This window comes from Syzygium oleosum, unplaced genomic scaffold (assembly GCF_021117445.2).
Source record: "Syzygium oleosum isolate NSW1041296 unplaced genomic scaffold, Sole_v2.1 Sole_v2.06, whole genome shotgun sequence".
Taxonomy (NCBI): Eukaryota; Viridiplantae; Streptophyta; class Magnoliopsida; order Myrtales; family Myrtaceae; genus Syzygium; species Syzygium oleosum.
The window spans coordinates 11,519,690-11,540,733 of record NW_026607490.1 but is presented as its reverse complement, the minus strand read 5'-3'; the positions used below and the strand labels follow the sequence as shown (position 1 = coordinate 11,540,733).

Below are 21,044 nucleotides of genomic sequence, written 5' to 3'. Positions count from 1 at the left end.
CAAATTTTCACGTTTTTCCAGCATTGTAATCCAACATGTTAGCTCACTACGTTGATAATAGAATGAGTCCGTCTAACAATATTTTTTGCCTTCAAATCAATAATAGCTTTTGCACAAGATTTTTTTAAAATAATTTGATTTCACCATGAAAGGCTATTTCCTTTTGAGTAACTCAGAGATTTATAAACGTTTCTCTAAATAATGCAGATTAAATGAAATATAATCTAATCTAAAAGATTATTATAATATGCTTAGAAAGATCCGAAAGAGCGTCCCACCGAATCCATAAACAAAAAGTTGGTGGAGAAACCTATAAGAAGAACCTCTTTTATATAGACCACGCAAACCGAGCTTAAAAGTAGAGAGCCAAATCATGAAGACAATGCAACATATGGTGAAACTCCTAGTTATAGGGTTATTTTTCCCTTGCAATATTGTGAAATGCGATCCTAATACAGCAGTGGTGTATTATATATGCAGTAAAAGGGCGTTTGGTGTTTTTGATGCCTATCACTTTGAAAGAAATATTGTCACACTTGATTTGTACCATAATACAGCAATCAATGGTTACGACTATTATACTAATACCAACAACTGTTACGGCCATGTTGTGTGCAACAAAGCGGTGACACAATCTGATTGCTTTGCCTGCATCTACACAGCTATAAGTCATATGTCCGACATATGCGACACAAGTCGGGGTGCTCAAATTCAACTTGGAGATTGCAGAGTAAGATATGAAGATTATCCATTTCATGAGTAACTTATGTGCTCCATGCTCCTCTTGATAATAAACCCTAACTATAAAGCATATACTTTTTCTTTTTCTTTTTTGGGTCTGTTGTAAAGCATATTCTTCACATATGCTATGTTGTACTCTATGTCGTCTCTTAGGTTCAAGTTGCAAGTGGACTACAGTTGTAGCTTATTGTGTTCTTGCATGCTTACGAAAAGGTCCAGTAAAATATCTTAAGTCAAATATATTGCTCGAGTCTTCTTATTTATTGGCTCGTGAAAACATCAAATCTAGCTATTTGGGTTTGGTAGAAAGACTCGAGTAACAATATTCGGAGAATTTTCTCTTTTATTTTTAGAGAATGTTGATTTCATATGATATCGAATGCTACATTCGTATCGATCGATCGCGATTTAACCAGTACGGAAGGAGGATCTGAGCAACCAGGGCTCTTGATTCTCTGAGATTAAAAGGCACGGGCGTCCTTAAACAAGATCAAAAGCTGTAAAAGCCAAGCCAAGAACAGATCAATCTCAAATAAACTAATCACTTAATTAATCGCCAAATCAAATCTCTTGTTAACGTCGGATGCTTTGTTGCCTAATGGTATGCTGTTTAAGGAAATCCCAAATCCTGAACTCAAGCTCTTAATCCCACCTTTCAAATTCGCTACCGTCACCCGTGACACGCGGAAATTGCCAGCCCGTGAATCGCAACTCTCCACGTGTCGACCCGGGATTGGTTCTTTTGAGTATCCAGTGAAATCGACCAGTGGCCTGCAAGTGATTTGCCTTTGTATTTATAGCTTTGGAAATTTGCTTGACTCGAATGTTAACTCATTGGAAAATTGAAGTCACTTGTGCCACTAATACATGCATGTGAATTTTTAGTATTGGAACTTTATTATAAAAAAAAAAGAAGGGAAACAAAAGATTTATCTTTGGGTATCGAACTTTTCCAGATTAATTTGTGTTTTAAATTGGTAAATACACACTAACTAGCTACAATTTACAAGATATTTCGATTGATAAAATCATACGGCGGTACTTCAAAATCAACTATAAGCACCCGAGTTTCGTACTTATCATGGTTTAGTATGGGTTTTTTTTTGTGCATAATTAAGCTCTTTCGAACTTTGCATACACTTGACGATCCATAATGTTGGAGTGATCGAATTGATGTGACAATAAAAATTAATGTAAAAATTTCGGTTAGGTAAATCGCTTATTAAAAAGCAATGCTGACACGCATATCTGTGCAACATGAAATATTAGGTTCTGTGTCAGATCAGCCTTTGATGGAAAAGATGTCACTTCACCGTCATCCTCCCCCAAGATAGCTTTTGACAAATATGAACGTATAGACCCTACAAATCTACCAGCTTTTCAACCAAACCCGAACCTTGATTCATGAGAAGTTCTTTCGATATAATCCCAACATGACAAGGGAAAAGCGACTTTGATACGCCGGACGCTTCTTATGAAGAGAAAGCTAAACTCGACATAACGAGAAATCATACAACCGAACTTAAATCGATCGAAATCAACACGTTTACGTCAGTTCTTGATAAAATATGATTCACAATATCGATCGGACATTTCATGAGGACATCAAGTAACACGAATAATCGATACGAATGCGGCGGCACGGCGGATACTATCGTCCGGCGGAGGCCGTCTTTATGTAGTCTTAAATACGAAAAGAAAACACTTTGAAGATAATAATAATAATAATAACAAGTGTTGCCAAGCTAACTACCAAGTAATTAGGTGAGTTTGAGTAGGCTTAGCCTGCTTAGGGAATCCACCTAAGACATATTTGGGCCAATTAGCGGGCGCAGACAAATGCCACGCGTCATAGCCGAACACCACAAGCACAACCCATCAGATCTCGCATCCGCCACAGAAAAAGTGCACCCTCTATTCTCTCCTATTCTCAATCACAAACCCTTTTTTCCTTTCCTTTTTCTCTTTTATTATATTATATTATCTTTGCTTTTTGACCAGACTCGAATCACAAACCTGAAAATCCTGTCTATTCTCCACCCGTGATGGTGTCCACGTGAAAGGGGGTACGTCAACATTGTGCATGCAGACAACTCCCCCCCTCTCTTTTCCAATTCCAATTCCAATTCCAATTCCATCCAAAGCGTCCCCCAAAAGGCAACTCACAAGATGACTCGAATCACATCGAACAACGGTCATTGACACTTTCCTATACATTAGGTCAGATCGAGCTTTTGCTCGAGAATGTACGCCACTATTTAAGCCGAACCCGAGCATGTAGAGGATTACCGAAAGTCAAAGTATATAGCCATAATATAGATGAGATAAAAGAAGAATTTGACATCGAATCGCTACAAAAGATGAGAGTTAGCGGGTTGTTCAAAAGCACGAGCGCGTAAGTTTAAGACGGGTTTCATGAACGAGCGATGTAGAACAACTCTGTCTACGAACAACATGAAAGAGTCTGAATTCGTTGGTTTAGTGACGAAAGGGTAGCTTTGGATGTGTTGTATCCTTAGTATGCACGATAAGAAAGTTGTATGTTTCTTGATGGACGATGGTTAGGGATAGGATGATTTGGAGAGAGACCCGTGAATGGTTTGATTCTTCCGTTGTCAGGGACCTACAGCACGATGCCCTTCGACTTCCATGGCCACAAAGGAGGAGCTACACAACAATGAAGTGTCACGAGACTCCTTGCCTTTTACATCAAAGCCCGCATTCATTAGATCCCATCTTCCCCTTCGGCCCCCCTATTCTTTAATCGCTTCCACACTACTTTCCACCCCGGCAATTCTTTTCCTCTCCTGCTAATGCCACGGGGCGAGCCACGGTCTCCGGCACTATCGGGGACTAGCCAAAACGGGCCTAATTGATAGGATTTCGAGTTGTTTTCGAGAAGAGCCTGTTCGGTTTTTGATCGTACCCTTAGAACTGTTGGTTTGGTTCAAGAGCTGTCGAATCCAACAGGTACCAAGGCAGAGGAACCAATTCTAAAAGAGATCTTTAGAAATCGTTCATGTTAATACAAACTCCTTAGTTTAATTATTTAGACTCTCACCCGCAAGCGTGAGTAGCCTTTTGCCAAAAAGAAGTTTATATTACACATATACCACACGAGACGTAAATCATGGTACTAGAATCATACATGTGGTTATACTTTTCCTAATATGTATTCAGGATGGGATGCTTACATAGAATATATGTGTAACATGTCATGTGGTGTATCGATTGAATGAACTGTTTTTCCATAATTGCTTTGAAGGTGCTATGCGACATTGGGGGATGGCAATTTGACCCACGTAGATTTTGTTAGGTAGAAACCAAATGTGCATAGAAACAATACATGATTGCTAAAATCATTTTCACGTGCCAATTTTTAATATTACCGTATGAAAAGAGAGACGCCCATAAGAATGGTTGATGGCTCAATCGCAGCAAAATCTATTCCTAAAGAATTTGCGGCATTATTTAGGGGTAACCACATTCAGATCTTGACTCATTTTATTAGATCATATCATCAATCGCGAGTTAAAAAATCTCGCGATCCATACGAATTTACAAAAAAGTCTTCACGATTTCGGTATTGTAATTGATTCTATCTACCACACCATCCATTTGGGTACCCGACATTTTGTCTTTCGAGGAAACGAGGGCAGTTTGGCCACGAAAGGGCGCATGGCGGATATTCCCACGTGCACTAAAGCCTTTCCATAGTACAAGAAAATTCCCCATAAGAAAAGAATTTGGTTTTCCTGCACGACCATCGAGAAAACGAGGGCCTCAAAGCAGCTCACAGGCTTGAAACTGTTCGAAGATGCACTTCCCAAATCTCACCGGAACATAAAAAACAACTGCAACATGAGAAACGGAGAGATCTCTGGACCACAAAACATAGAACCGAAACAGAGGAAATTGTTACTATTATCATTACATAAAACACGAGCAAAAGAGAGAAAGACACATACAAAATTTATTGAAGTCCCCACCTAGGAACCAAACACACCCTGCCAAAAGTTTGCCACAGCAAAAGCACTACCAGCCTTCAAAAAGGAAAGAAGAAGAAGAAGAAAGTCCCCATCAAAAGGCACTAACACCAACGATGATTTGGTGATGCTCGGATCAACCTGAACTTGACGCGTGTCGCATTTCTCCACGAGACCCATTGCCTCTCGAGGATGATTTGGTGAGTAAGAATGCAGATGCTATAATGCCTCGGAATGGTCCTATGCCAAGCCTCTCTGGTGGCCGGCGGGGGCGAGCTTCGCTAGAAGCCGATGAGACCGAGGCCGAGGCCGAGGCCAACCCTCACCTTTGGCTGGTCGACAAGACCCGGCGACCAGTTAGAGAAAGAAGGAAAGAAAAAAAAAAGAAAGAGGAAGAAAAGAAAAGGAAAAGAATAAATAAATAGATAAATAATTCGAAAAACTATTAAAAATTATCCATATCAACGATTTCCATCAATTGGCGAAACGTAAAATGGTTTATAGCTCAATTGGTATAATTAAATTGTTTAAGAATGGATTGGCAAAAGTGTAATAGATTTATAACTTTTTGGATAATTTTTCACGTAATGAGAGAGAGATCTACATGTAATATTTCGAGTTATTTCTGTATTATTTACCGAAATTGCATCTCTCATGGATAGAAAAATAACATCCAGACTATAGAAATCATCGCCTAAATTTATGTTTAAACAAATGGGCACAAACTTTCACATTTTCCGGCATTGTCATGTAGGTTAAATAATATATAATCTAATCTAAAAGATTATTAAAATATGCTTAGAAAGATCCGAAAGGGCCTCCCACCGAATTCATAAACAAAAAGTTGGTGGAGAAACCTATAAGAAGAATCTCTTTATATAAATCACACAAACTAAGCTTCAATGAAAACAAAAAATTAAGGGGAAGAAGTAAATGTAGAGGCCAAAATCATGAACACAATGCAACACCGGGTGAAACTCCTCGTTGTTGGGCTATTTTGCATTTGCAATAATGTGAAATGTATGTACTAATACAACAGAGTTTTATCTAATATGCAGGGGAAAGATGTTTGGTCTTCTGGATCAGTATGCCATTGACGAAAGTACTGCCCTAATTGATTTGTGCCATAGTACACCGATCAATGGTTACAATTATTATAGTAGCTCTCAAACCTGTCACGGCAATGGTGTGTGCAACAGGGCATTGACACAATTTGTTTGCTCTGATTGCATGGAGGAAGCAGCATATCGTGTGACCAACAAATGCAACCACAGCCGGAGTGCTCAAATTCAACTTAAAGATTGTAGGATTAGATATGAAGATTACCCACTTAGCGAGTAAATTATATGCTTCATGTCCGTCTTGATGATAAGCCCTAACTATAAAGCATATACTCACATATGCTACGTTGTATCCTATGTTCAAGTTGCAAGTATCATATTGTGTACTGTTATGCTTACGAAAAGGTCTAGTAAAATGTCCAAGTTAAATAAATTGCACCAGTATTGTTATTCACCGGCTAGTGAAAGCATCAAATCTAGCTATTTGTGTTTGGTAGAAAGGCTCGAGGAAATTATATTAAGATAATTTTTCTTTTTTTAGAGATTGTTGCTTTCATTTAACATGAAATGCGGCTCACGGAGAGACTTCTCTATGCCTAGAGAGAAGTCTCCAATATTATCTTCTTTTCCTTTTTTTTCCCAATAACTTATGATATATGACCATTTAACTTACTAATACTCGTGAAAGCTTTACAATTATACCTTAAGTAAACGTGATTCAACATTGAATTGTCGCATTGGGATCAAGAGCTTCACTCAACCCAATTCATTGGATTTGATAAATTAGAACATTCGATTTTGATAGTTTAAATCTGTTGACAATGTCTCGAGTTTTGGCCAACGATTTGAGCAAGGACCAACGCCAGAAGATGAGGATAGGTCCAAAGACAGAGTTTGCCAGAACGATATGTGCTCAGCCAAAGTTGGATTATGGCCGCCCATTATTGGTGGTTTGTGACAGAGATTTCAGACTACTTATCTCTGGCATGATGATTGGCATTTGTGTGAGCAGAATTGTATATGACTCTTCATTGCCTTCTCAGGCAAAAGTAGCTACTGTTATTTAGGGTTGTAACTGCTATTGGCCACATGCAAGGTCTGATGATTTGGTGGAGATACAGGCCAGTCTTTGTGGGGTTATCAAACCTAGAGGTCAAACCTAATCCCTCCAGTTCTGATAACTTACTCGAAAGTTTACTGTCTCAAAGAGACGTTTCAGTTGGTAGTGCTTGGAAAGTCCTTAGACCCAAGGGTGTAAAGGTGCTCTGGGGTAGATTAATTTGGTGCAGCCCTAGTATTCCAAAGCACTGCTTCATATTTATGGTGAACTATGCATGATAGACCTGCTACTAAAGACAGATTAATCAAATGGCATATGCAAATTTCTCGTTTGTTGTCAGCGTACGGGCTATGTTGCAATTGAACCTTGCCTCTCGAAGGCCCGGTGATTGGTACTCCGAGGTGGTTTTGGACGTCTCTGCTTCTGACGGGAATTCATTTCCGAGCTTGTTGCTTAGGCTTTCATGGAATGCATATCTGCATCGCATCTGAATTTGTTATGGACGTATTCGTGATTCTTCTTTCATCGTAAATTCCGACCTAATTGTACAGTGGAATAAAGCAGCTATTAAGGGGAGGTTCCTTTGTTCTTTAATTTTTGATAGCCATAGAAGTGTTTGTTTTAACTGGGATTCAACAGACCGGTGTACTGTTCCTTGTGCATGTAGCAGGCTGCTCATCTGCTCTTGTTATTTTGCAACGAATTCTGATCTATTGGGTTTAAAAAATTGACTTGGAAGTAGTCAAATTCCATAATAGGATCAAGTCCGTCTCAACTTTAATGAGAAATTGACATTATGATCTAACAATTTGCTAACAAAGTCAGTAAGTAATTGTATTATAGATGTTAAACGCAAAAAGTCAATTCGTAAATTTCCTTTCTTTTACAGTGCAAAAAGGGCAATGATCGAAGGTTTTGTCTTTTTTTTGGGTTATGCAGGGCAATGAATAACAAATTGTGTATATCACAACTTCTTATTGTAACGCAGAATGACTTATTGTGATGACTTCGACGAGCTTCAATACAGGGAGAATAATTAGCAAGACATTATCATGGTAATTCTTTTTGAGAGGGACAAATACAATCCACTTAATACAAGACATATTCCTAAGAATGTAAGTTTACAAATTTGTCTCTCATAATGAGAGAGAGAGAGAGAGGGGACCTCCATGTAATATTTTGTGTTATTTTCCTTATTAATTACCGAAATTGCATATCTCATGGATAGACAAATACTATCCAGATTATAGAAATCATCGTCTAAAATTATGTTCAACCAAGTGCACACAAATTGTCACATTTTCCAGCATTGTAACCCAACATGTTAGCTCACTACGTTATCAAAAGGATGAGTCCGTCTGATGATATTTTTTTGCCTTCAAACCAAAAACAGCTTTTGCACAAGATTTTTTTTAAAAATAATTTAACTTCACCATTAAAGACTATTTCCTTTTGAGTAACTAAGAGATTCATAAATGTTTCTCTAAGAAATGCAGGTTAAATGAAATATAATCTAATGTAAAATGATTATTAAAATATGCTTAGAATGATCCGGAAGAGCCTTCCACTAAATCGATAAACAAAAAGTTGGTGGAGAAACCTATAAGAATAACCTCTTTTATATAGACCGCGCAAACCCAACTTAAAAGAAGAGAGCCAAATCATGAACACAATACAATATATGGTGAAACTCTTTGTTACAGGGCTATATTGCCATTGCAATATTGCGAAATGTGATCCTAATACAATAGTGATTTATTGTATATGCAGTGAAAGGGTGTTTGGTGTTTTGGATCAGTTTTACAGTAGTTATTGTAGATAAATAGTATCGTAATGCATCGATCTTTGGTTACAACTATTGTGCTAACACTGACATTTGTTGTGGCCACTCTGTGAGCAACAAAGTAGTGATCCAATCTAATTGCTCCAATAGCATCTACACGGCTGTAAGTCATATGTTGGACATATGCGACACAAGCCAGGGGAAAATTGTCCAAAAAGTCTTAAACCTATTGCACTTTTGCCAATTCATTCATAAATTTTTTAACTTTGCCAATTGAGTTATAAACATTTTCGCTTCTTGCTAATTGAATCTATCCAGCCAATTTTGGCCGGAAATGGATGATGTGGACGCTGGCTGTCCTCGTGGATAATTTTTAATAATATTTTATTATTTTTTCGAATTTTTTTCCTTTTCTTTTCTTTGTTTTTTGGCTTCTTCTTCCTCCTGGTTGTTGGCCATCTCCTGGTTCCTGGCCTCCTCCATGGCCGGCGACCAGCCGCAGGGGAGAGCCGGCGAGGCTCGCCTTGCCAGATCTAGCGAGGGCCAACCTCGTCAACCTCTGGCGAGAGCCAACCCTGCCAGGCGAGCGAGGCTCGCCTTGCCGGATCTAGCAAGGGCCGACCTCGTCGACCTCTGGCGAGGGCGAACCTCGCTAGGCGAGCAAGGCTCACCTCCCAGGTGCGACGTCGCCACGGCGGGCAAGTCCTCTCTCCAGTTTCTGGCGAGGGCTGACCTCGCTGGCCTCGAGCGAGGGTTGGCCTTGCCAGCTTCAATCGAGCCTCGGCAGCTCTGTCTGTCCGTCGAGGTTTGCCTGTCGAGGCGTGTCTGTCACGGGTTGGCCTCAGTCGAGGCTTGACTGAAGCTGGTGAGGGCGAGCTTCGCTCGAGGCTAGCAAGGTCGGCCCCCGCCAAAAACTGGCGAGGGGACCTCACCCACCGACGTCGCACTTGGGAGGCGAGCCTTGCTCGGCTGGCGAGGTTGGCTCTTGCCGGCTCTCCCCTGCGACCAGTTGCTGGCAATGGAGGAGGCCGGCGACCAAAGGAAGAAGAAGCAAAAAAACAAAGAAAAGAAAGGAAAAAAATTCAAAAAAAATTCAAAAAAATAATAACATATTCTTAAAAATTATCCACGTCAGCGCCGGCGATGCCACGTAGGACGGCCAGCGTCCATGTCACCCATTTCCCCATCAAAATTGGCTAGATGGACTCAATTGGCAAGAAGTGAAAAGATTTATAATTCAATTGACAAAATTGAAAGGTTTATGACTAAATTGGCAAAAGTGCAATAGGTTGATGACTTTTTAGATAATTTTCCCCACAAGCTGGAGTGCTCAAATTCAACTTGGAGATTGCAAGGTGAGATATGGAGATTACCCATTTAAAAAGTAAATTATATGTTTCATGTTTATCTTAAAAATAAACCCTAACTATAAAGCGTATACTTTACATTTGCTCTGTTTTATACTATTTCGTATCCTATGTTCAAGTTGCAAGCGAACTACGCTTATAGCTTATTGTGTACTCACATGCTTACGAATAGGGCTAGTAAAATGTCTTAATTAAATAAATTACACGAGTGTTGTTATTCATTGGCTCGTGAAAACATCAAATCTAGCTATTTGGGTTTGGTTGAAAGGCTCGAGGAAATCATATTCAGAGAATTTTTTTTCCCTTTTAGAGAATGTTGCCTTCATTTAATATGAAGTGCTGCTCATGGATAGACTTCTATAAAGTACTATATTCCACTTCAAATCGAAGTAGAAGCGATCTAACCCACTCCATTGTATTGACGTTTTACAAGATTGCCGATCACTCGTACGGAGTCATGACTTACGAATTTTACCTTCGTATCAATCAATCGTAATTCATCGCGTACGAAGCAGGGTCTGCGCAACTAGGGTTCTTGATTCTCCAAGATTAAAAATGCACAGGCGTCCTTAAACAAGATCACAGCTGTAAAGCTAAACCAAGAACAAATCAATCTTAAATAAACTAATCATTTAATTAACCATCAAATTGCTTATCTCGTTAACGTCGGATGTGTTGTCACCTAATAGTATGCTATTTAGGGAAATCGACTTGTGCCCTGCATGTGAGTGAATGCTTTGTATTCGGAATTTTAAAAAGAGGAGTACGAACTATTGCTTTGGAATTATGCTTCTCTTCAGGTATCGAACTTATCCCGATTAATTCATGCAATTTGATTTTCTAAAATACGTACTAACTAATTTCAATTTAGAAAGGTCTTTCAATTCATAAAACCATATGATGGTACTTCGAAACGAACGATAAGCATTTGAGTTTCGTATTTATCATGGCTCGGTTTGTATAATTAGGTTCTTTCAAACTATGCGGACACTTGATGTTCCAAGTTGTTGCATTGATCAATTGATGTGATGAGAAAAATTAATGTATGATTAGGTAAATCACTTGTTGAAAAGCAATGCTTCCATGCAACATGAAATGCCTTTTTTTTATTGGAAATAAATGCAACATAAGATAGTAGGCTGTGTGTCCCTCAGCCTTTGATGGAAAATATGTGACTTCAGCCAAATAGCTGTTGACAAATATGAACATTTAGCCTTTACAAGTCTACAAGCTTTTCAAACACACCTGAACCTCGATTGATGGGAAGTTTTTTTTGTAATAACTTTTAATCCGATACAACGAATGTTTATCAAGAGAAAGCTAAACTCGACACGACATGAAATTACATGACTGAACTTAAATAGATAAGAACCGATACATTTACGTCAGTTCCTGATAAAATATGCTTTACAATATCAATCAGACATTTTCTTAAGGACATTAAATCACACGAATAATCGATACAAACATGGCGGCACGGCGGAAATCGTCAACTTCGGCAGAGGCAGTCTCTATGTAGTCTTAAATACGAAAGGAAGACACTTCGAAAATAATAATGATAATAATAAGTGTTGCTGAGCTAACTACCGAGGAATTAGTTGAGTTTGAGTAGGCTCGGCCAGCTAAGATATTTTTGGGCCAATCAGAAGGCGCGGACAAATCCCACGTGTCATAGCCCAACACCGCAAGCACAAGCCATCAGATCTCACATCCGCCACAGAAAAAGTGCACCCTTTATTCTCAATCACAAACCCTTTTTCCTTTTCCTAGCTTTTCCTTTTTCTTTTATTATTATTATTATTATTATTATTTTGTCTTTTTGGCCAAACTCAAATCACAAGCCTGAAAATCCCCTCTCTATTCCCACCCGTGATGGTGTCCACGTGAACGGGGGGTTACGTCAACATTATGCATGCATACAACTCGATCCCCCCACTCTTTTCTAATTTCAATTCCAATTCCATCCAAAGCATCCCCAAAAAGGCAAGTCACGAGACGAACTCGAATCGCATCGAACGACGGTCATTGACACATGCCTATACGTTACCGAAAAACGATTAAGTGATTGTCCTTAATCTACTGTAAGAATAACAATTTATTCCGGGCCACAACATAGCAGAAAATAAATAATTATCAATCGTTGCGGGATCAGCTCTTTCAAAAATTTGTGGCTCACAGCATATTGTTACTTTCAGAGTAGCCTAAAAACTGCTATGATAACAAAACCCTATATTATTAAGCTAGATTGAGCTTTTTCCTCGAGAACGATCGCCATCGTCTAAGCCCGAAACCCGAGCATGAGGAAGATACCGAAAGTCAGAAGACGGGTGTCACGAACGAGCGATGTAGGACAACTCTGTTTGCAAATAACGCGAAAGATTCCAAACACATTGGTTTAGTGACGAAAGGGTCGCTGTGGATGTGTAGTGTAGCATCCTTAGCATGCACGATAAGCAAGTTTTTTTATATCTAGTGATGGACGACGGGTGGGAATACGATGATTTTGGGAAGAGACCCGTGAATGGTTTAATTCTTCCGTTGTCAGGGGACCTACAGCACGATGCCCTTGGACATCCATGGCCACAAACGAGGAGCTACACAACAATGAAGTGTCACGAGACTCCTTGCCTTTTACATCAAAGCCCGCATTCATCAGATCCCATCTTCCCCCCTTCGCCCCCCCAATTCTTTAATCGCTTCCACACTACTTTCCACCCCGACTGTTCTTTTGCCTCTCCTGCCAACGCCACGGGGCGAGCCACGGTCTCCGGCACGATCGGGGACTGGCCAGAACGGGCCTGATCGATAGGATTTCGAGTTCGTTTCGAGAAGAGCATGTCCGGTTTTCCTGTTTCCGAGAACTTGGAACCGGTTTGGTTTTTTCGGTCATGCCCTTAGAACTGTTGGTTTGGTTCAGGAGCCGTCGAATCTAATCGGGACCAAGGTAGAGGAACCAATTCTAGAAGAGATCTTTAGAAATCTTTCATTTTAATACAAAACTCCTTAGTTTAATTATTTAAACTCTCACCCGCGAGCGCGAGTAGCTTTCTGCCAAAAAGAAGTTCACATTGAGACGTAAATCGTGGTACTAGAATCATACATGTGGTAACGCTTTTCCTAATACATATTCGAGATGGGATGCTTACATAGAAATATATCCACAACATGTCATGTGGTGTATCGATTGAATGAACTGTTTTTTCATGATTGCTTTAAGGTACTATGCAACATTGGGGGATGGCAATTTGACCCGCATAGATTTTGTTAGGTAGAAACCAAGTGTGCATGGAAACGTTGCTTGATTGCTAAAATCATATTCATATGCCAATGCTTAATATTACCATATGAAAAGTGAGAAACCCCATAAGAAGGGTTGATGGCTCAATCGCAACAAAATCTATTCCTGAAGGATTCGCAGTGTTATTTAGGGGCAGCAACATTCAGACCTCGACTCATTTTACTAGATCATATCATCAATCGAGATCGCACGATCCACCACGTGAATTTCCACGAAAAGTTCTCGCGATTTCAATTTTGTAATCGATTCTATCTACCACATCGTTCGTACGGGTGCCCAACATTTTGTCTTTCAAGGAAACAGAGGGCGGTTTGGCCACAAGCGGGGTGCGTGGCAGATATTCCCATGTGCACGAGAGCCTTACCATAGCACAAGCAAACTCCCCAGAAGCAAAGAATTTGGTTTCCCTGCACGGCTATTGAGAAGACGAGGACCTCAAAGCGTTCACAGGCTTGGAACTGTTTGAAGATGCACGCGAGCACACAATAAGCTACACACAATAAGATAATTTCTGGACCACAAAACGTAGAACTGAAACATAGGAAATTGTTACTATTGTCATTGCATAAAACACGAACAAACGAGAGAGAGACACACACACGCAAAATTTAATGTAGCCCCTACCTAAGAACCAAACACACCCTACCAAAAATTTGCCACAGAAAAACCACCACTAGCCTTCAAAAAGAAAAAAAAGAAGAAGAAGAAAATCGCCTCCGAAAGGCGCCAACACCAACTGCCTTTCCTTAGAGATGGCGATGCTCGGATCAACCAGAACTTGATACGTGTCGGCGTCGCTCCACGGGACCCATTGCCTCTCCAGGACGATCTCTGATGAGCATAAATGCAGAGGCCACGGTGCCCCAGAATGGTCCTATGCCAAGCCTCTTCAGTTAGAGGCCCCTAATTCATATACTCCCTCTCCCTCATTTTGCTTCTTCTCTTTGTCCCTCCCCTGTTTGTTCAGAGCAGGCACATTGATCTCTTGAAGTTCTGCATCTTCAGGAGCTGCTGAAGAACACTAACTCCTGGCATTGAATCCTGCGGCTCAGACATTCATCTGCACAGAGCAAAGATCATTTTCGCCCGGTCAATTAGGTTTAATTCCTCCAAAAAATTCACTTACCATGAAGATAGTACAAGAAGTGGTGCTCATTTGGATGGTCCTGGCTTTGTTCCTCCAAAATGCCAGCAATGTGGAAGGAAGATATCACTTCCACAAGGGCCAGAAGAAAAAGAATCCTGACAAGGGCTCAAGTTCAACCTCACCAGTGCCTCCCCCTGAGTCCCAGGACCCTGCCCCTCCCTCCCCCGCCTACTCGCCTGCACCCACCGTGCCGTCCGACCCGACCCCCGACCCGTCCCGCTCCAGCTCGGGCTTCGTCTACGACGTGACCGCCTTCGGAGCGGTCGGGGATGGGTCAGCTGACGACACCCCTGCCTTCATGGCAGCCTGGAAGGCGGCATGCATGGTGGAGTCAGGTGTCGTCCTCGCTCCCTCAGGCTACACATTCACAATCACTTCCACAATCTTCTCGGGCCCGTGCAAGCCGGGGCTCGTGTTCCAAGTAAGGATTGGCAAAATTTTAATTTCCTCTCCATTTATATCCTTAAAGATTGCTAACATGACTCCAGTACATTTTCTGAGGCACTCGTTAGAACTATTCTTGTTTTGGCAACACTCGTTAAACCGTTTGGAATGTGACAAGGTCTTCTTTCAAGATTGAATATAAGTCATTATACAACATAGCGATATCACAAATCATTAGATAACCGACAGCCAAAAAAAAAATAGCGCACTTTTCCCTTTTCAAAGCTCTTAGCATGTATCTTTAAGACACATTATATGAACTTTTTTGTTACTAATATGAAGTTTCAAATGCTTACACAGGTAGATGGGGTCTTGATGCCGCCAAATGGACCGGATTGTTGGCCGAAAGCAGATAGCAAGAAGCAATGGCTTGTCTTCTATCGGCTTGACAGCATGACTCTGACCGGGAAGGGAACCATTGAAGGCAATGGCGAGCCGTGGTGGGATCTTCCTTGCAAGCCCCACAGGGTAATTGAACTCTACAACATGTCACATTGTTGTATCAGCATCTGCACAAGCAACTTTTGTGCAACCCAACATTTTCACTTTTCAAGTTGGGTAAAAAGAAACTTGTCTCTAAATCTATACATTCTTGTCATTGGAATTTCAGGGTCCGAATGGACAAACGGCACGGGGACCATGCGACAGCCCTGCTGTAAGTAAATTCATCCATGACTCCAACTATTCAGATATATCAAACACTATTGTCTTTTCTATTTAGAGTGCTGACCAGTATTTTTATGGTTCATTTCAGTTGATACGATTCTTCATGAGCTCGAATTTGGCAGTCAACGGGTTACGAATCCAGAACAGCCCTCAATTCCACATGAAGTTCGACGGCTGCGAAGGAGTGTTGATCGAAAAGCTGTCCATATCTTCTCCGAAACTTAGCCCCAACACTGACGGCATCCACATAGAGAACACTAAATCCGTGGGGATATACAACAGCATGATCTCAAATGGTACTTAAATCAAATAAACTATCTCATTTATCTGAAGAGTACGCTTGTTCATTGCTTCATTTATTGACTCCTTATAATGAATAATATAAACAGGTGATGATTGCATCTCCATCGGAACCGGATGTTCAGATGTCAACATCGATGGTGTTACCTGCGGGCCGAGTCACGGGATCAGGTACCCTTTCTTTTAATCACAATGAGTCCCCTCCAAACAAGTTAGATCATCTGAGGTCTACGAAAGAAATGTGAAGAAGAGAAATGACTTTCTTAAGAACTGGACCTGATTTTCACAGCAAAGGAAGTAGCATATGTCTTCACTAACAAGTCATATGAGGAAAACGGTTCAAGGTCAGGAACTTTAAAATTGATTTCGTATTTAATGTTTGCAACTCAAGAAAACACAGGTAGAAGTAGCTTTCTTTTGTAAAAATCAATTTAAATGGATGATAGAACTAATTAGGACATTGAACAGGGAAGATGGATGGCTTTTTGTAGGAGCTTCTAGGAAGTACTCTGGTCTTGCACTTCTTAAGGCCACAACCATAGAAAAGAAAACACGAAATATACATGCTCCAAAATGAACAGATTTTGATGATCCTGAAAATTAAGCCGAATCGCATTATTTGATAACAGCATCGGGAGCTTGGGAGTGCATAACTCGCAGGCCTGCGTCTCGAACATATCCGTCCGGAACGTGATAATTAGGGAGTCCGACAACGGGCTCCGCATCAAGACGTGGCAGGGCGGGAGCGGGTCGGTCACGGGCATCTCCTTTGAGAACATCCAGATGGAGAACGTGCGCAACTGCATCATCGTGGACCAGTACTACTGCCTCTCCAAAGAGTGCCGGAACGAGACCTCGGCCGTGTACGTGACCGACCTCTCCTTCCGCAACATCAAGGGCACCTACAACGTGATCAGCCCGCCGATCCACTTCGCCTGCAGTGACACGGTGCCGTGCACCAACATCACAATGTCGGAGGTCGAGCTGCTGCCGCACGAGGGCGAGCTGGTCGACGACCCATTCTGCTGGAACGCCTACGGGGTCCAGGAGACCCTGACCATCCCTCCCATTGATTGCTTGCAAGATGGGATGCCTCAGACTGTGGCAGAGAGCTCTGCTTATGGTTGCTAGGGAAGCAAGGACTAATGAGACATTATAGCATTATGAATTTCGCCAGCGACATATGAAATTGCCACATTTGTATAGAGGCACATCATGAGCCAATTATCTGGACTTGGGTCTCCATTAGATTTTTCCTTTTCCCCCATTAGGCTCCATCCCTACTAGGGTTTATCCCCTTATTGTGTGATGAGGTGTGGTAGTATTACTAGGTCTCTTTCCTTTTCACCTTTTAATTGGGGGATTTTTGTCTTTTTTTCTTACAATGTAGTATTTTGGATTTCTACTTTCTAATACATATTTTTCTAGAGGTGTGACAATTCATAACATCGCCAATTTGGACCCTTGAATTCCATTGTCCCTAGTAGCCATTAACACTGTTCCATGCCCACGCAACACGTGGGACTCTTGTCATGATAGTGAAGCAAGCAAACCCACCAAACTGGGCTATTAGCTCTCACCCATTTGAATTTAGGGAAATGACACTAATGGTCTCTGAACTTTGGCTTAACATGTAATATAATCCCTGAACTTTTAATTTGTTTATAGTCTCTGAACTTTAGCCTAATGTACAATATTGTTTCTGAACTTCAATTTGTTCAATTTTGTCCTTGAACTTTTGATATATGTTTAATCTAGTCCCTGAAATATATGAAAATGTTAAATATTGTCCCTAAACTTGAATTAATGGAAGGATACTAACTTGATCATGTACTAAAAGTGTAGGAACCATGTTGAAGAAATTAAAGGTTCGGGGACGATATTGCACATTGGTTAAGTTCACATTGAACTAATTAAAAGTTCAAAAATCATATTATATATATTAGGCTAAAGTTTTTGAGCTATTCGTGTCATTCTCCCTTTGAATTTACGCACGAAAGTTAGCTTTTGCTAGCTTTTTGCAGGAGCAAACAGAATTAGGAAATGATTAGAAACTTTGTCGTATAATAACCGTTGCTGTCACCTTTATTAAAGTTTCGTCTGTTGTTACTTACAGGAATCACACATTGTCATTTTAGATAGTGACTCCATTATTCGTTTTTTTTCTCTCCACGTGCCCCATCATGCAGGAGGACCAGTAGTCCTGCCCGCCGGGCATAAGCGGCGCTTGCGGCTAACTAAAATGAAGTTTCAGTCTCTATGAATTCCTGCCTCTCACGGGCTATTCGGCCAAGCATTCCATCATTTTTGTTTTTACTCTATGAAATTTTTTTTCCCTTTAAAAGGAGAGTCTCCCTTTCTCTACCCAAATTCATAGGTATGTTTTTGCTAGCAAGCGAAGGGTGTGTTTAGTTCGAGATGTAAAGGACTTTAGGTGAAAGGGTTTTTGCAAAATGTAAATAGTATTTGATAAAGTATAATTTAAAAACATATTAGGAAGCAATTTTGACTTAAATGTCATTTGAAAAAAACTATACTTGTAAATGACTTTTGTTTTTCTTTTAAAAAAAACCTCAAACCTTTGCCGCGTCACGTAAGGTGAGGGGCATTTCTTGAATTATGAAAGTTTAGCGAGAGTAAAGTTGAAAGAAAAAAATGTATTAGCATTCCGGAAATGTTGAAAACCCGAAACTCCTTCGGACCTGCCTTGGGCTAAAAGCCTTTAGAGGGGGAAAGAACACTAGAAGTGCCAAAACTTGTGTACGGCGCTCACTTTAGTACCAAAAGTTTTTTTCGGATCACTTAAGTGCCACTTTTTTTAAAAAACGATCACTTAAGTGCCAACTCCGATTTTGGTTGCCGGAAATCTGATGTGACCATATTTTATTAATTTCTCAGTCCTACGTGGCACGTCGGCGCTGACGGAGACAATTTTTAATAATATTTTAATATTTTTTTCGATAATTTAAATATTTTTCTGATTTTTTTTTCTTTTTTTCCTTTTTTTTTCTTTTATTTCTTCTTCTTCTACCTTTGGCCGATGACCGGACACCGGCCATGGCCGGCCACCTAGCCTCGCCCGGACGAGGCCTCTGTCGCCCACCGCAGGCGAGGCCCGGCCGACCCTCGCCTGGGCGAGGGTGGACAAGTCCCGGCAAGGGTCGGCCTCGCCTTGCCTGGGCAAGGGCGAGCCCCGACCTCGCCGGATCTGGGCAAGGATGAGCCTCGATGAGGGCTCCCCTCGCCAGATCCGGCGAGGCCATCGTGTCCTGGGTGAGGGCCGGCCTCGCCGGATTTGGCGAGGGGAGCCCTCGCTGGGGCTCACCCTTGCCCAGGCGAGGCGAGGCGAGGCAAACCCTCGCCGAGGCTCGCCCGCCCTCGCCCAGACGAGGGTCGGCCGAGCCTTGCCTGTGGCGGGCAACGGTGGCCTCGTCCGAGCGAGGCCAGGCGGCCGGCCATGGCCGGTGGCTGATGTCCGGTCACCGGCCAAAGGTAGAAAAAGAAGAAGGAAAAAAAATCAGGAAAAATATTTAAAAAATCAAAATATACACATGGAAATGCTACGTAGATTGATTTTTTTTTAAAAAATCCAACTCAAATTAAAATTTTAATTATAAAAGCCATGTATTAATTTGGTCGAAATTTCTCGCTGTTGGCACTTAAGCGATTGTTTTTCCTCCGATTTGGCACTTAAGTGAGCCAGTGAAAACATTTGGCACTAAAATAAGCGCCGTATACAAGTTTTTGGCGCTTCTAGTGTTTTTCCCCCACCTTTAGAGGCTTTAGAATTGCAATTGCATGTCTCCAAAAATATTGTCAAACAATCGTTAATAAAACATTGAATGACAAATGCTCCTTGCCGGAGAAGTGTAACATGCGTGTCATGGACCGGATTCTCCCGTACTCTAGTACCCTTGTGAGTGGAGCTTGATGTCTTCGAAGAGAAAAGTGAGTGATACAGAAGGGATGATACAAGTGGTTGGTAGGAGTGGCAATAGGGCATTTGTGCAAGAAGTTCTAGGATAGAGGCAGGGTTGGCCTTCTATTCACAAACTAATCGAGAGTTGATATTACTCTTTTGATAAAGTTATGGCAGGCCGAAACCAATTCTTGTGCTGATTTGTTCTATATGTCTCGTTCGAGGGACTGAATGCCCAAGTTAACCTGGGCATGGTATGATCCAATATGAAAATGCAATTCGTCGTACTATTTTTATAGACGGTAGGCTGGCCTGGTGTTCTTGACTCACCAAGTGCGGCATTGACTATTCCATGGCCTAGGATTTGTCGGCCCGTGACACGTGCATATGGCTCGACAAAGGCTTATCCAAGGGTCGATACTTGGAGTCGCGGCACCTCCTCAAGGCCAGTGACGATCCACGAACAGGGTAACGGATATTCTCCCATATCAAGCATTAGTCTTCCACTCATATCTCTAACTCTCTTGGCAGCTCTGCTTCTTTCTTTGTTTTCTTATATCTCCTTGCCCAATCCACTGAATCCTCCACCTACCAAAGTCCCATGCATATTCTTCTCAAGCTTTCCCCCTCTTTGTCTCTCTCTCTTTTTGTCTGCGTATTGCCGGCTCCCCTTTTCCTTCATTCTTTTACCTCGCCGCTTTCTTCGCTCGTTGGATTCCCTCTGTTTTCTTTTTTCCCTCCCTCTGTTTTCTTTTGCTGTCGAGCGACGGCCTTCAAGGTGGGATCGCAGTTAAGGGGGATTTGCTCACTGGTCTCATAAAACTGGGAAAGAAATGAACCCATTTTGGGGAATTTTTATCCAGAAATTTTTGCTCCAAAAGTGCCCCTCCTCCAACGGTTTGAGACTAAATTAGGCAACTCAAATTCTTATTTAAAACAAAGTACACTTTGGGTCTCTGATGAGAAAATGGCCCCCTTATTTGAAGTTTTCCTTAGAAATCCAAAAAGAAGAACGGTTGATGGCTTAATTGCAGCAAAATCTATTCCTAGAGCGTTTGTGGCGTAATAAAGTGGCAGCAACATCCACATCTTTTGTTTTGATCTTCTGGTGGTGATGGCTGATGGAGATCTATCGGCAAGTGCACTTGTGTCTCTGGCAAATCGCTGACCAAATAGGGGAACAAGGAACTCGTGTGCCATGCATCACCAGGAGACATGCCAAATCCTCTAGTCCAGCTTTCTTTCTTTGTTTTCTTTCTGTTCACTTGTCAT

At 41.3% G+C, this 21,044-nt stretch overlaps 1 protein-coding gene across 1 annotated transcript; it reads left to right on the top strand.

Moving 5' to 3' along the window:
- The first annotated feature begins 14,160 nt into the window (after positions 1-14,160).
- On the top strand, positions 14,161-17,292 carry LOC115690579 (polygalacturonase At1g48100-like). The gene is made up of 6 exons (XM_030616978.2): positions 14,161-14,864; positions 15,188-15,355; positions 15,498-15,542; positions 15,642-15,849; positions 15,943-16,024; positions 16,483-17,292. The coding sequence occupies exons 1-6, from the start codon at positions 14,424-14,426 to the stop codon at positions 16,982-16,984; spliced, it is 1,446 nt and encodes a 481-aa protein (XP_030472838.1). The 5' UTR covers positions 14,161-14,423; the 3' UTR covers positions 16,985-17,292.
- The last annotated feature ends 3,752 nt before the right edge of the window (positions 17,293-21,044 follow it).